Here is a 10,983-nt window from a genome sequence, read left to right on the forward strand (position 1 = left end):
AGAAGGAGGCCAGAGTGGCGCAGGGGTCTAAGGTACTGCATCATAGATCAAGAGGTGTCACTACAGACCCTGGTTCGATTCCAGGCTGTATCACAACTGGCCGTGATTGGGAGTCCCATAGGGCGGAGCACAATTGAACCAGCGTCGTCTGGGTTAGGTGTGTGTTATGCCATCATTGTAAATAATAAGGGGGGGGGGGGACTGACTTGCTTTGTTAAAGAAAGGTTAAATAAAAAGATTCCCGAATTTGATGACCATTCAAAAGATTTTTCCGCTTGGAGCTAGCTTTTTTTCCGAATTCCCAGTTGTGTTGAACGCACTGAAGTTGGAGATTGCCGAGTTCCCAATTATTTTGAACGCAGCGTACATGATCAAGATGATCCCAAGTGTTTTTCGAACAACAGCCTCAAACTACCATAATCTCACTGGACGTGCAARTATCGCGACAGTTCTCGAAACGTGTGAAACTGCATTCCAGAGGAAGTCATTTTGACTCTCAGCTCCAATGATAGCAAATACATGACCCGAGCCAAAATGGCGTCAGTTTCCTTTTACTAAACTGCAACTCTCTTCTTTCCCATTCACTCGGCTGACGATGGCGTCCCACAGCACAGGAGGCAGGGTGTCCTGCGGGAGAGATTTGAGTTGTGTGCCCGAGGTTGCTGACACACTTGCGGCGGTGGCTAAACTTGGGTAAGTAAACTGTTTCGCTCCAGCAATTATTTGGGGGGAGGTGGTCAATACAGGAGCCGACAAGGCTAGTATATACCATTCGGCTTCATTTCTGCATGTGATGTAGCTCGCTAGCTAGGCGAATTTGCCGGTGACGGTGAATTACCACGTGCACCATCACAATGGCTAACAACGAGATGATCCTCCTTACCACGACCTCAATATGATTTTATGAGAATACATTTGACAGTGGAGTCATGACTTTACTTGAATATATTATCCAAGTAAATAACCTTAAACGTTTGTAGCTACAGCAATATGCCTAGCTACAGTCAACTTCATGCAAGAGCGTCAAGTTATTTCAATGGTCAGTTATCATTATCAAGTCATTGACTAAGTTGTTGTAAAGATAGGGCGAGGTATGTATGTTTATACAAATATTTTTTGACACAGAGATCAAYTGTACTAGTTGTTCAGGCTCTAATTTTGTATCATCTTGATTACTGTCCAGTAATRGTCAGGTGCAGCAAAGAAAGTCCGTGTAAAGCCGCAGCTGGCTCAAAACAAAGCAGCATGCCTTGCCCATATTAACTGCACACAAAGAACTAACAACAACACGCATGATAGTCATTCATGGTTGAGGAGAAATTGACTACTTCWCTTCGAGTCTTTTTAATAAACATCTCTGTGTTGAAAATGCCTACGTCGAGTAATATGTTTGCGTACATTTCAAACAGACCCCGCCACTATGGGTTTCTTCACTGTCCCTAAACCAAAAACCGATTTAATATTTCGTTCAGTWATGTATAGAGCCATATCGTCATGGATTGCTCTGCCACCAGAGGTTACTCAGGCAAAAAGCACGTTTAGCTTTAAAACAACATCTTGTATCAGTGTCTCTCCTCTTTCTAAATATCTACTTTAACTGTACTGTATATATGCGTATGTGTATCTACAGTACTAGTCAAACGTTTGGACACCTATTCATTCCAGGGTTTTTCTTTATTTTTACTATTTTCTACATTGTAAAATAATAGTGAAGACATCAAAACTATGAAATAACACATTGAATCATGTAGTAACCAAAAGAAGTGTTAAACAAAACAAAATATATTTGAGATTTGAGATTCTTCAAAGTAGCCACCCTTTGACTTGATGACAGCTTTACACACTCTTGGATGAGAAACCCTTGAGTGAGTAGGTGTGTCCAAACTTTTGACTGATMCTGTATATTAATTGTGTAAATATACAGTTGAAGTCGGAAGTTTACATACACCTTAGCCAAATATTTTTAAACTTMGTTTTTCACAATTCCTAACATTTAATCCTAGTAAACAATTCCCTGTCTTAGGTCAGTTRGGATCACCACTTTATTGTAAGAATGTGAAATGTCAGAATAATAGAGAGAATGATTTATTGCTGCTTTTATTTCTTTCATCGCATTCCCAGTGTGTCAGAAGTTTACATACACTCAATTAGTATTTGGTAGCATTGCCTTTAAATTGTTKAACTTGGGTCAAACGTTTYRGGTAGCCTTCCACAAGCWWCCCACAATAAGTTGGGTGAATTTTGGCCCATTCCTCCTGACCGAGCTGGTGTAACTGAGTCAGGTTTATAGGCCTCCTTGCTCGCACACGCTTTTTCAGTTATGCCCACACATTTTCTATGGGATTGAGGTCATCGATTTGTRATGGCCACTCCAATACCTTGACTTTGTTGTCCTTAAGCCATTTTGCCACAACTTTGGAAGTATGCTTGGGGTCATTGTCCATTTGGAAGACCCATTTGTGACCAAGCTTTAACTTCCTGACTGATGTCATGAGATGTTGCTTCAATATATCCACATAATTTTCCATCCTCATGATGCCATCTATTTTGTGAAGTGCACCAGTCCCTCCTGCAGCAAAGCACCCCCACAACATGAAGCTGCCACCCCGTGCTTCGYGGTTGGGATGGTGTTCTTCGGCTTGCAGCCYCCCCCTTTTTGCTCCAAACATAAYGATGGTCATTATTGCCAAACAGTTGTATTTTTGTTTCATCAGACCAGAGGACATTTCTCCAAAAAGTGCTGTCTTTGTCCCCATGTGCAGTTGCAAATTGTAGTCTTGCTTTTTTATGGTGGTTTTGGAGCAGTGGCTTCTTCCTTGCTGAGCGGCCATTCAGGTTATGTCGATATAGGATTCGTTTTACTGTGGATATAGATACTTTTGTACCGGTTTCCTCCAGCATCTTCACATGGTCCTTTGCTGTTGTTCTGGGATTTATTTGCACTTTTCGCACCGAAGTCTAGGAGACGTGTCTCCTTCCAGGCATTTGGAAATTGCKCCCAAGGATGAACCAGACTTGAGGTCTACATTGTTTTTTCTGRGGTCTTGACTGGTTTATTTTGRTTTTCCCATGATGTCAAGSAAAGAGGCACTGAGTTTGAAGGTAGGCCTTGAAATACATCCACAGGTACACCTCCAATTGACTGAAATGATGTCAATTAGCCTATCAGAAGCTTCTAAAGCCATAACATCATTTTCTGGATTTTCCAAGCTGTATAAAGGCACAGTCAAATTAGTGTATGTATACTTCTGACCCACTGGAATTGTGAYACAGTGAAATAATCTGTCTGTAAACAATTGTTGGAAAAATGACTTGTCATGCACAAAGTAGATGTCCTAACTGACTTGCCAAAACTATAGTTTGKTAACAAGACATTTTTGGAGTGGKTGAAAAACRAGTTTTAATGACTCCAACCTAAGTGTATGTAAACTTCTGACTTCAACTGTAATTTGTCTTTTCAACAAGTTTTATTTTRATTGAATTTTAATATAATATCTTATGTTATTGTCTATAACTGTTCTGTACTTTCATGTATTTGTATGTTTTATGTGGAYCCCAGGAAAAGTAGCTGCTGCATGTGCAGTAACTAATGGGGATCCTAATAAACTAAACTAACGTTAGATCAAGTGTCAACTAATGTGTCCCATCTGTCACTTTCTCTTTCAGGTTTGACTTCCTGTGCATGCCCCTCTTCCACCCGAGGTTCAGGAGGGAGTTTGAGTTGGACCCCGCCAAAGTCCGATCAGGAGCACATACGCGCTCTGACCTTCTGCTCTGTGGGAGAGGTGAGGAGGCTACCTGTATTCATACTGACATCAATGGTAGACAGTTCATTCTCATGCACAGGAGCATCTACTTACAGGGCCATCTAAATGGCTCTATAGTATGTATATTTAATTAAGTATCCGGATATTGAATTTCACTTCTTCCTTACCCAGACTGGAACACTCTGGTTGTTGGAAAGCTTTCTCCATGGATCGAGACCGACTCAGAGGTGGAGACAGAACGCAGGAATTCAGAAGCGGTGAGTTGGACAGACTTTGGGTGTGTTCATTAACTTCCAACGTAGCAAACAGTTGCAAAACATTTCCCCAAATAACTTTTTGCAATGAGAACGACTGCTTCTTTTGGGGGGGAATTATTGGATCCCTCCCCATTTTTTTCTTCCGTTTGGTTTAGTGAATACACCCCCGGCCTTGTTCGTGAACTAAGAAAAGTTCAAGCAGAAAGTTTTAAACCTCTTAGCTACAAGTTGAATTGTTGCTCTGTCCTGCCATCCCTCTGTCCTGTCTCAGGCCCTGGTACAGGAGCTGAACTTCTCAGCATATCTGGGTCTGCCAGCCTTCATGGTCCCTCTGAAGGGCCCTCACTGTGCCAACCTGGCCCGCGTGCTGCTCAACCACATCCAGACGGGACACCACTCCTGCATGGTGACTACAGCACTCARACATTCTCTATCTATAGCATATACAAATTATAACTCATTCTTAATCCTTGACTTGTATTGTGACGGGCAATGTTAAGGTAAATCGGTTAACTTAAAACTAAGCAACTGGATTGTTTCGTATCAGTTTTGGATCCGGGTCCCCCTGATTTCCGCTGACGACATGCGTGATGACATCATCGAGAACGAGCCTACGAAACACACAGATGATGGCAGTGATGACGAGAAGACCTGGGCCTGGTAAGTRTTGTGCTGTGACCAGGGCCTGCAGATTTTTTTTTGTTTTAGTTATAAATGTACCTTTGGTTTTTCCTTTTTCAGGTGGCATTCATTCAGAACTCTGTGTGACTACAACAAGAGAATCTGTTTAGGTAAGGGAGCAAGACGGGGAAACATGTTGGGGTGGTGTTGACAAACTGATAAGTAATTGTTTTGATAAGTAACTGATAAGTAATTGTTCCTGATTTATCTTCCCTTCCTTTTGCTGAAGCCATTGAGGTTGGAGAAAACATGCCCTCCGACGCTGTGATTGACAAGTGGCTTGGGGAGCCAATCAAAGCAGCCGTTCTTCCCACCAGCATCTTTTTGACCAATAAGAAAGGGTTCCCAGTCCTTTCAAAACCCCACCAGAAAATCATCTTCCGTCTCTTCAAGGTACTGTAAATTCTAGGCTACGGCAATTGGTATAGCAAATGAAAGTATTTTGTCTTCACTCTGTCCTTGATTATGTATTTTACAAAACATTTTCTCGTCTCCCAGCTTGAGGCCCAGTTCATCTTCACTGGCACCAGTCGTCACAGTGAGAAGGACTTCCGCTCCTACCTGCAATACCTTGAATACCTCAACCAGAACCGCCCTGTCCCCAATGCCTATGAACTGTTCGCCAAGGGTTATGAGGATTACCTACAGTCTCCTCTCCAGGTATGTGTGTTGAGGTTTGCAAATAGTCATACCTACAGTACCAGTCAAAAGTTTGGACACACCTACTCATTCCAGGGTTKTTCTTTATTTTTTACTATTTTCTACATTCWRGAATAATCGTGACRACATCAAAACGATGAAATAAATAATGCCAAGAGTGTGCAAAGATGTCATCTAGGTAAAGGGTGTCTACTTTGTAGAACCTCGAATATTAAATATATTTTGATTTGTTTAACRCTTTTTTGGTTACTACATGATTCCATATGTGTTATTTCATAGTTTTGATGTCTTCACTATTATTTTACAATGTAGAAAATASTAAWAAWAAARAAARAMCCTGGAATGAGTAGGTGTGTCCAAACTYTTGACYGGTACTGCATATTGTAGTGATGGGCGGGGAATTGATAGTTTGTCAATTTTGGACAATATTATATTGTTACTTTGACGCCAAGTCAAAAATATTTTTAGGTAGTTGGCTGTACCTGTGCCAAAACGCTGTTATTTTTCATCCTATAGCTTGTTCTCAGTCTTTTTTTTAACTAGTGAGCCAACTTTTTCAGCACATATTTCCCTGACTGATCAAAACTAATTTTCCCATCTAAGTAGCAGACATACAGAGTGCAATATGTTTGTAACATCAAATCGCAGTATCGCATCACAAAACTTATAGAATCGCAATACATATCATATCGGCACCGAAGTATCGTGAGGTCCCTGGCAATTCCCACCCCTATTATATTTTGTGTGTATGCATTGGATTCTTTGTCTCTAATTGTTCTCTTCCCATTAGCCCCTCATGGACAATCTGGAGTCTCAGACCTATGAAGTGTTCGAGAAGGATCCCATCAAATACTCCCAGTACCAGCAGGTAAGGAGCCTTTGATACAGATGTCTTCCCATTCTAATACACTGTAACATCTAGCAATGGTGCTGTGGCTGGTAGGGTAATATAATGAAGTACTGATTGGGTTCTCCTGATATTTCTGCAGGCTGTGTACAAGTGTCTGCTCGACAGAGTTCCGGAGGAGCAGAAGGCGACCAATACACAGTGAGTAGCTCCAACACCTACCTGTCTGTCATCTCTCTTAGTATTTATTCTCCTGACAATGACCTTCCCCCTCTGTATCTGCTRCGTAACAGTATGTATGCTCTGTGACCTTAGAGTTTTGATGGTGCTGGGGGCTGGGAGAGGTCCTCTGGTCAACGCCTCCCTGCGTGCTGCCAAGCAGGCTGACAGGAAGCTCCGTATCTACGCTGTGGAAAAGAACCCCAACGCTGTTGTCACGTGAGTGAACTCTCTGACCCTCTAATGGGGTTTCCATTGTTCACCAACCTCATTCAAGGAGATTATAGAACTCATTCAACATGATTACATTAATGAAACTATTTAATTAATGTATTACGAGTAATCTCCCGGTAAGGGTTAATACTTTCTGGCAGGTAAATTACAAGACTATAATGGGACGGTTGGCAACGTTAATCTCCATTGAGCTCCACCCTCTATCTGTCTGTGAGACTGATCCTGCCACTCTATCCCCAGGCTTGAGAACTGGAAGTTTGAGGAGTGGGGCGATCAGGTCACCGTGGTGTCGTGTGACATGAGGGAGTGGGCGGCACCTGAGAAGGCGGACATCATCGTCAGCGAGCTGCTCGGGTCCTTCGGGGACAACGAGCTCTCCCCGGAGTGTCTAGATGGAGCACAGCACTTTCTCAAAGGTAGGTGTAAATATTACACTTCTGCAGTGCACCTCGTTGATATTGAAATGTCACACTACTTACTAAAGAGCTGTGAAAGGGCCATCTCTTCGCTGTTGGGTGACAACCTCGTAAGCCGTAACTCCACTCATTGTACTCGGAACATTACATGACTAGGACCAACAAAGTTGATTAAAACATTGCTTCTGAAATGTCATTGTACATTCGTTAATGGGGAAATATGAACTTTTACTGAAAAGTTTCTGTTTTGGAGATGAGAGGTTTTCACCAGACAGTGACGATATGTCATTCAAAGCACTTTTTTGCCTATACCCTCTCTCATCCAAACTTGTCCCGATTTATCTCGTTCCTCAGATGGTGGGGTTAGCATCCCCTGTTCCTACACCTCTTTCCTGGCCCCCCTCTCCTCTTCCAAGCTGTATAATGAGGTCAGGGGGTGCAGGGAGCGAGACAAGGACCCCGAGTGCCACTTTGAGACCCCCTATGTCGTCAGACTCCACAACTTCCACCAGCTGGCTGAGCCCAAAGCCTGCTTCACCTTTGTACACCCCACCACAGGTAACAGACGCGTCAAACCCCCTTGCATGGCTAAAGCTTACACACCAACCCTCCACATCCCACCATAGGTAATACACACACCCTAGCTAACACCGGGTAACGATCACACAAGATATGTAATAAATGTACTTTCCTTTMCTTTTTAGATATGAACAACAATAGGTACCAGTGCCTTAGATTCTCTGTGGGATGTAACACGGTGCTGCATGGCTTTGCTGGATACTTTGAGACCACTCTCTACGGAGACGTCACACTCAGTAAGTACCAAAAGTGGGAATGGTGATGTTTTGAAGTATAAGATGGATGGATATCGTTAACATTAATGTGTGTGTTTGTCTGGTCAAGGTATCAAGCCGGAGACCCACTCTCCCGGAATGTTCTCCTGGTTCCCCATCCTGTTCCCTCTCAAAGTAAGTTGACTGTCGTGTAAAATGTATACTTTACATTTAGCACATTTTTATTACCCAAAAGAATGTAGTGTGTTGACCTGTTTCTTCCACCTGCAGCAACCGATCCCTGTGACGCGGGATGATGATGTCGTAGTGAGGTTCTGGAGGTGTAACAATGGGAAGAAGGTGTGGTATGAGTGGGCCGTGACAGAGCCCTCGTGCTCCGCTATCCACAACCCAGCAGGAAGATCCTACACCATCGGCCTGTGATGACCTCGCACACACACTCATACTCGCATATATACACACATATATACAGACACAATTAAACAGGCACTTTGTTGCTAATGAAGTGCAGGTAGTTTCTCTCAATGTCCAGCATTTAACTAATTGGCCTGTAATAATGAGCCTGCTCATACCATGAAACATATGGACCAGGATCATGGTGACGCTTTAGATCTGCAAATGAGAATCCAATCAATGGTTTAGATGGGACTGATTTTGAGTCTATTTTACAGTGTTATTAAGAGGAGTCAGTTTCAGGCATGGACTATCATTCAAATACAATGTTTACTGAGATTAAGTTACTTGTATAGCAGGCAGTTAAGATATCTTTAGAGAGTGGATCTCATAGACTCAGCCTTTTCTGTCTACGTGGGTCGTCATCCGTCCTCGCTTTGAAGAGAATCTGTTTTTTTTAAATTGTTTTTTGTTTTTTTATATTGTTTCAGTCAGTCACCTGGCATCGCAGTCACACAGACTTGCCAACAGGACCTCAGCCTTACTGACAACCACACCTGGGTCAAACATGTACTTGTTTTCATTCAAATACTTTAAGTGCCAATGGAATTGTCTCAAAAACGTGAACTCTGGCATGCTGAGCAAGCTAAATCAAGCGTACCTCAAGTAACTGAAAAATAACAAGTATTTATTTGGTCTAGGTCCCCTGAGCACACATTCCAAGCTACAACTCGGATGAGATGGCTCTAAATTGTCACTCAACACTTACCTGGTTACAACTCCGATACTGCAGGGTGTAGGAGACGGGCTTTTCAGGATGTATGTTTTTCGGGTGTCCATTTTTTGTTTTTGTCTGAGCCATGTTAAGACAATAAAGACAATACTACTAGATATTAGCTGCTCTGCACCGTTTGTATGTGCTTCTTTCATTGACTTACTAAGTATGTCCCCTCCATGAGTAAAATGKCAGGCTGTGACAAGGTCCCTATTCCATTGCCAAGCATATATCAAAAGCTATTTGGAATTTCAAACTTGAATGCACGCTTGTACACAAATGTATGTCTATAAAATATATCCTCATCCTAAAGTGTCTTCTCAACAGACTACACCAGTGAATGATCTACTGATTTGTGTAGTGTCCAGTAGAAGAGGGCAGGATGCCATATTGGCATTGAATGTATTGTGCATTGAGGTAAACCTATCAAAAGGGCAGTAGGTAGCCTAGCGGTTAGAGCTATGGTAACCGAAAGGTCGCTAATATAAACTCTGCAAAAAAAAAAAGAAACGTCCTCACTGTCAACTGCGTTTATTTTCAGCAAACTTAACGTGCACATATTTGTATGAACATAAGATTCAACAACTGAGACAAACTGAACAAGTTCCACAGACATGTGACTAACAGAAATTGAATAATGTGTCCCTGAACAAGGGGGGGGGGTTCAAAATCAAAAGTAACAATCCGTATCTGGTGTGGCCATCAGCTGCATTAATTACTGCAGTGCATCTCCTCATGGACTGCATCAGATTTGACAGTTCTTGCTGTGAGATGTTACCCCACTCTTCCACTTGCAAGTTCCCAGACATTTCTGGGGGGAATGGCCCTAGTCCTCACACTCCGATCCAACAGGGCCCAGACGTGCTCAATAGGATTGAGATCCGGGCTCTTCGCTGGCTATGGCAGAACACTGACATTCCTGTCTTGCAGGAAATCACGAGCAGTATGGCTGGTGTCATTGTCATGCTGGTGGGTCATGTCAGGATGAGCCTGCAGGAAGGGTACCACATGAGGGAGGAGGATGACTTCCCCGTAACGCACAGCATTGAGATTGCCTGCAATGACAACAGAGTACAGGCCTCGGTGTAATGCTCATTACTTCGACGATAAACACAAATCCGACCATCACCACTGGTGAGACAAAACCGCGACTCGCCAGTGAAGAGCACTTTTTGCCAGTCCAGTGGCGGTAGGTTTGTGCCCATAGGCGACGTTGCCGGTGATGTAAGGCAGGTCCTCACCAGACAACAGGCCTACAAGCCCTCAGTTCAGCCTATTGTGGACAGTCTGAGCACTGATGGAGGGATTGTGCGTTCCTGGTGTAACTCGGGCAGTTGTTGCTGCCATCCTGTACCTGTCCTGCAGGTGTAATGTTCAGATGTACCGATCCTGTGCAGTTCTTGTTACACGTGGTCTGCCACTGCGAGGACGATCAGGTGTCCGTCCTGTCTCCCTGTAGCGCTGTCTTAGGCGTCTCAGTACGGACATTGCAATTTATTGCCCTGGCCACATCTGCAGTCCTCATGCCTCCTTGCAGCATGYGGCTGTTAGGCTTTCCTGTTTCAAATTTGTTACTGGAAACTTATACATTTCCCAAATTGACCTTCTCCTGTAAAATACAGTATATATATGGAACACATGTAAGTCCTTTACTATTGCCCTTACAGTTAGTCCCAGCAGGGACCCTGGGCATCTTTCTTTTGGTGTTTTTCAGAGTCAGTAGAAAGGCCTCTTTAGTGTCCTACGTTTTCATAACTGTGACCTTAATTGCCTACTGTCTGTAAACTGTTAGTGTCTTAACGACCGTTCCACAGGTGCATGTTCAGTAATTGTTTATGGTTCATTGAACAAGCATGGGAAACAGTGTTTAAACCCTTTACAATGAAGATCTGTGGTTACTTTGATTTTCACAAATTATCTTTGAAAGATAGGGTCATGAA

General features: G+C 43.0%; 1 protein-coding gene across 2 annotated transcripts; it reads left to right on the forward strand.

Annotated features, from left to right (window-relative positions):
• The first annotated feature begins 510 nt into the window (after positions 1-510).
• prmt5 (protein arginine methyltransferase 5) lies at positions 511-9,159 on the forward strand. Of its 2 annotated transcripts, none has more exons than XM_024009741.2 (16): positions 511-693; positions 3,667-3,785; positions 3,939-4,024; positions 4,296-4,430; positions 4,572-4,684; positions 4,766-4,815; positions 4,935-5,098; positions 5,204-5,365; positions 6,156-6,233; positions 6,355-6,413; positions 6,528-6,650; positions 6,906-7,081; positions 7,436-7,639; positions 7,786-7,896; positions 7,979-8,049; positions 8,146-9,159. In XM_024009741.2, exons 1-16 carry the CDS (start codon positions 596-598, stop codon positions 8,296-8,298), a joined length of 1,902 nt encoding a protein of 633 aa, XP_023865509.1. In that variant the 5' UTR covers positions 511-595; the 3' UTR covers positions 8,299-9,159. The 2 variants fall into 2 exon arrangements, with proteins under 2 accessions (XP_023865509.1, XP_023865510.1); XM_024009742.2 differs by having other exon boundaries at positions 512-693; positions 7,985-8,049.
• Positions 9,160-10,983: the final 1,824 nt, after the last annotated feature.

This window comes from Salvelinus sp. IW2-2015, linkage group LG19 (assembly GCF_002910315.2).
Source record: "Salvelinus sp. IW2-2015 linkage group LG19, ASM291031v2, whole genome shotgun sequence".
Classification (NCBI taxonomy): Eukaryota; Metazoa; Chordata; class Actinopteri; order Salmoniformes; family Salmonidae; genus Salvelinus; species Salvelinus sp. IW2-2015.

Coding starts and splice junctions, on each gene's coding strand:
- prmt5 (XM_024009741.2), top strand. CDS start 596: ATGGCGTCCCACAGCACAGGAGGCAGGGTGTCCTGCGGGAGAGATTTG. Junction 4,816..4,934: donor CAACAAGAGAATCTGTTTAG/GTAAGGGAGCAA, acceptor CTTTTGCTGAAG/CCATTGAGGTTGGAGAAAAC. Junction 7,082..7,435: donor AGCACAGCACTTTCTCAAAG/GTAGGTGTAAAT, acceptor CTCGTTCCTCAG/ATGGTGGGGTTAGCATCCCC.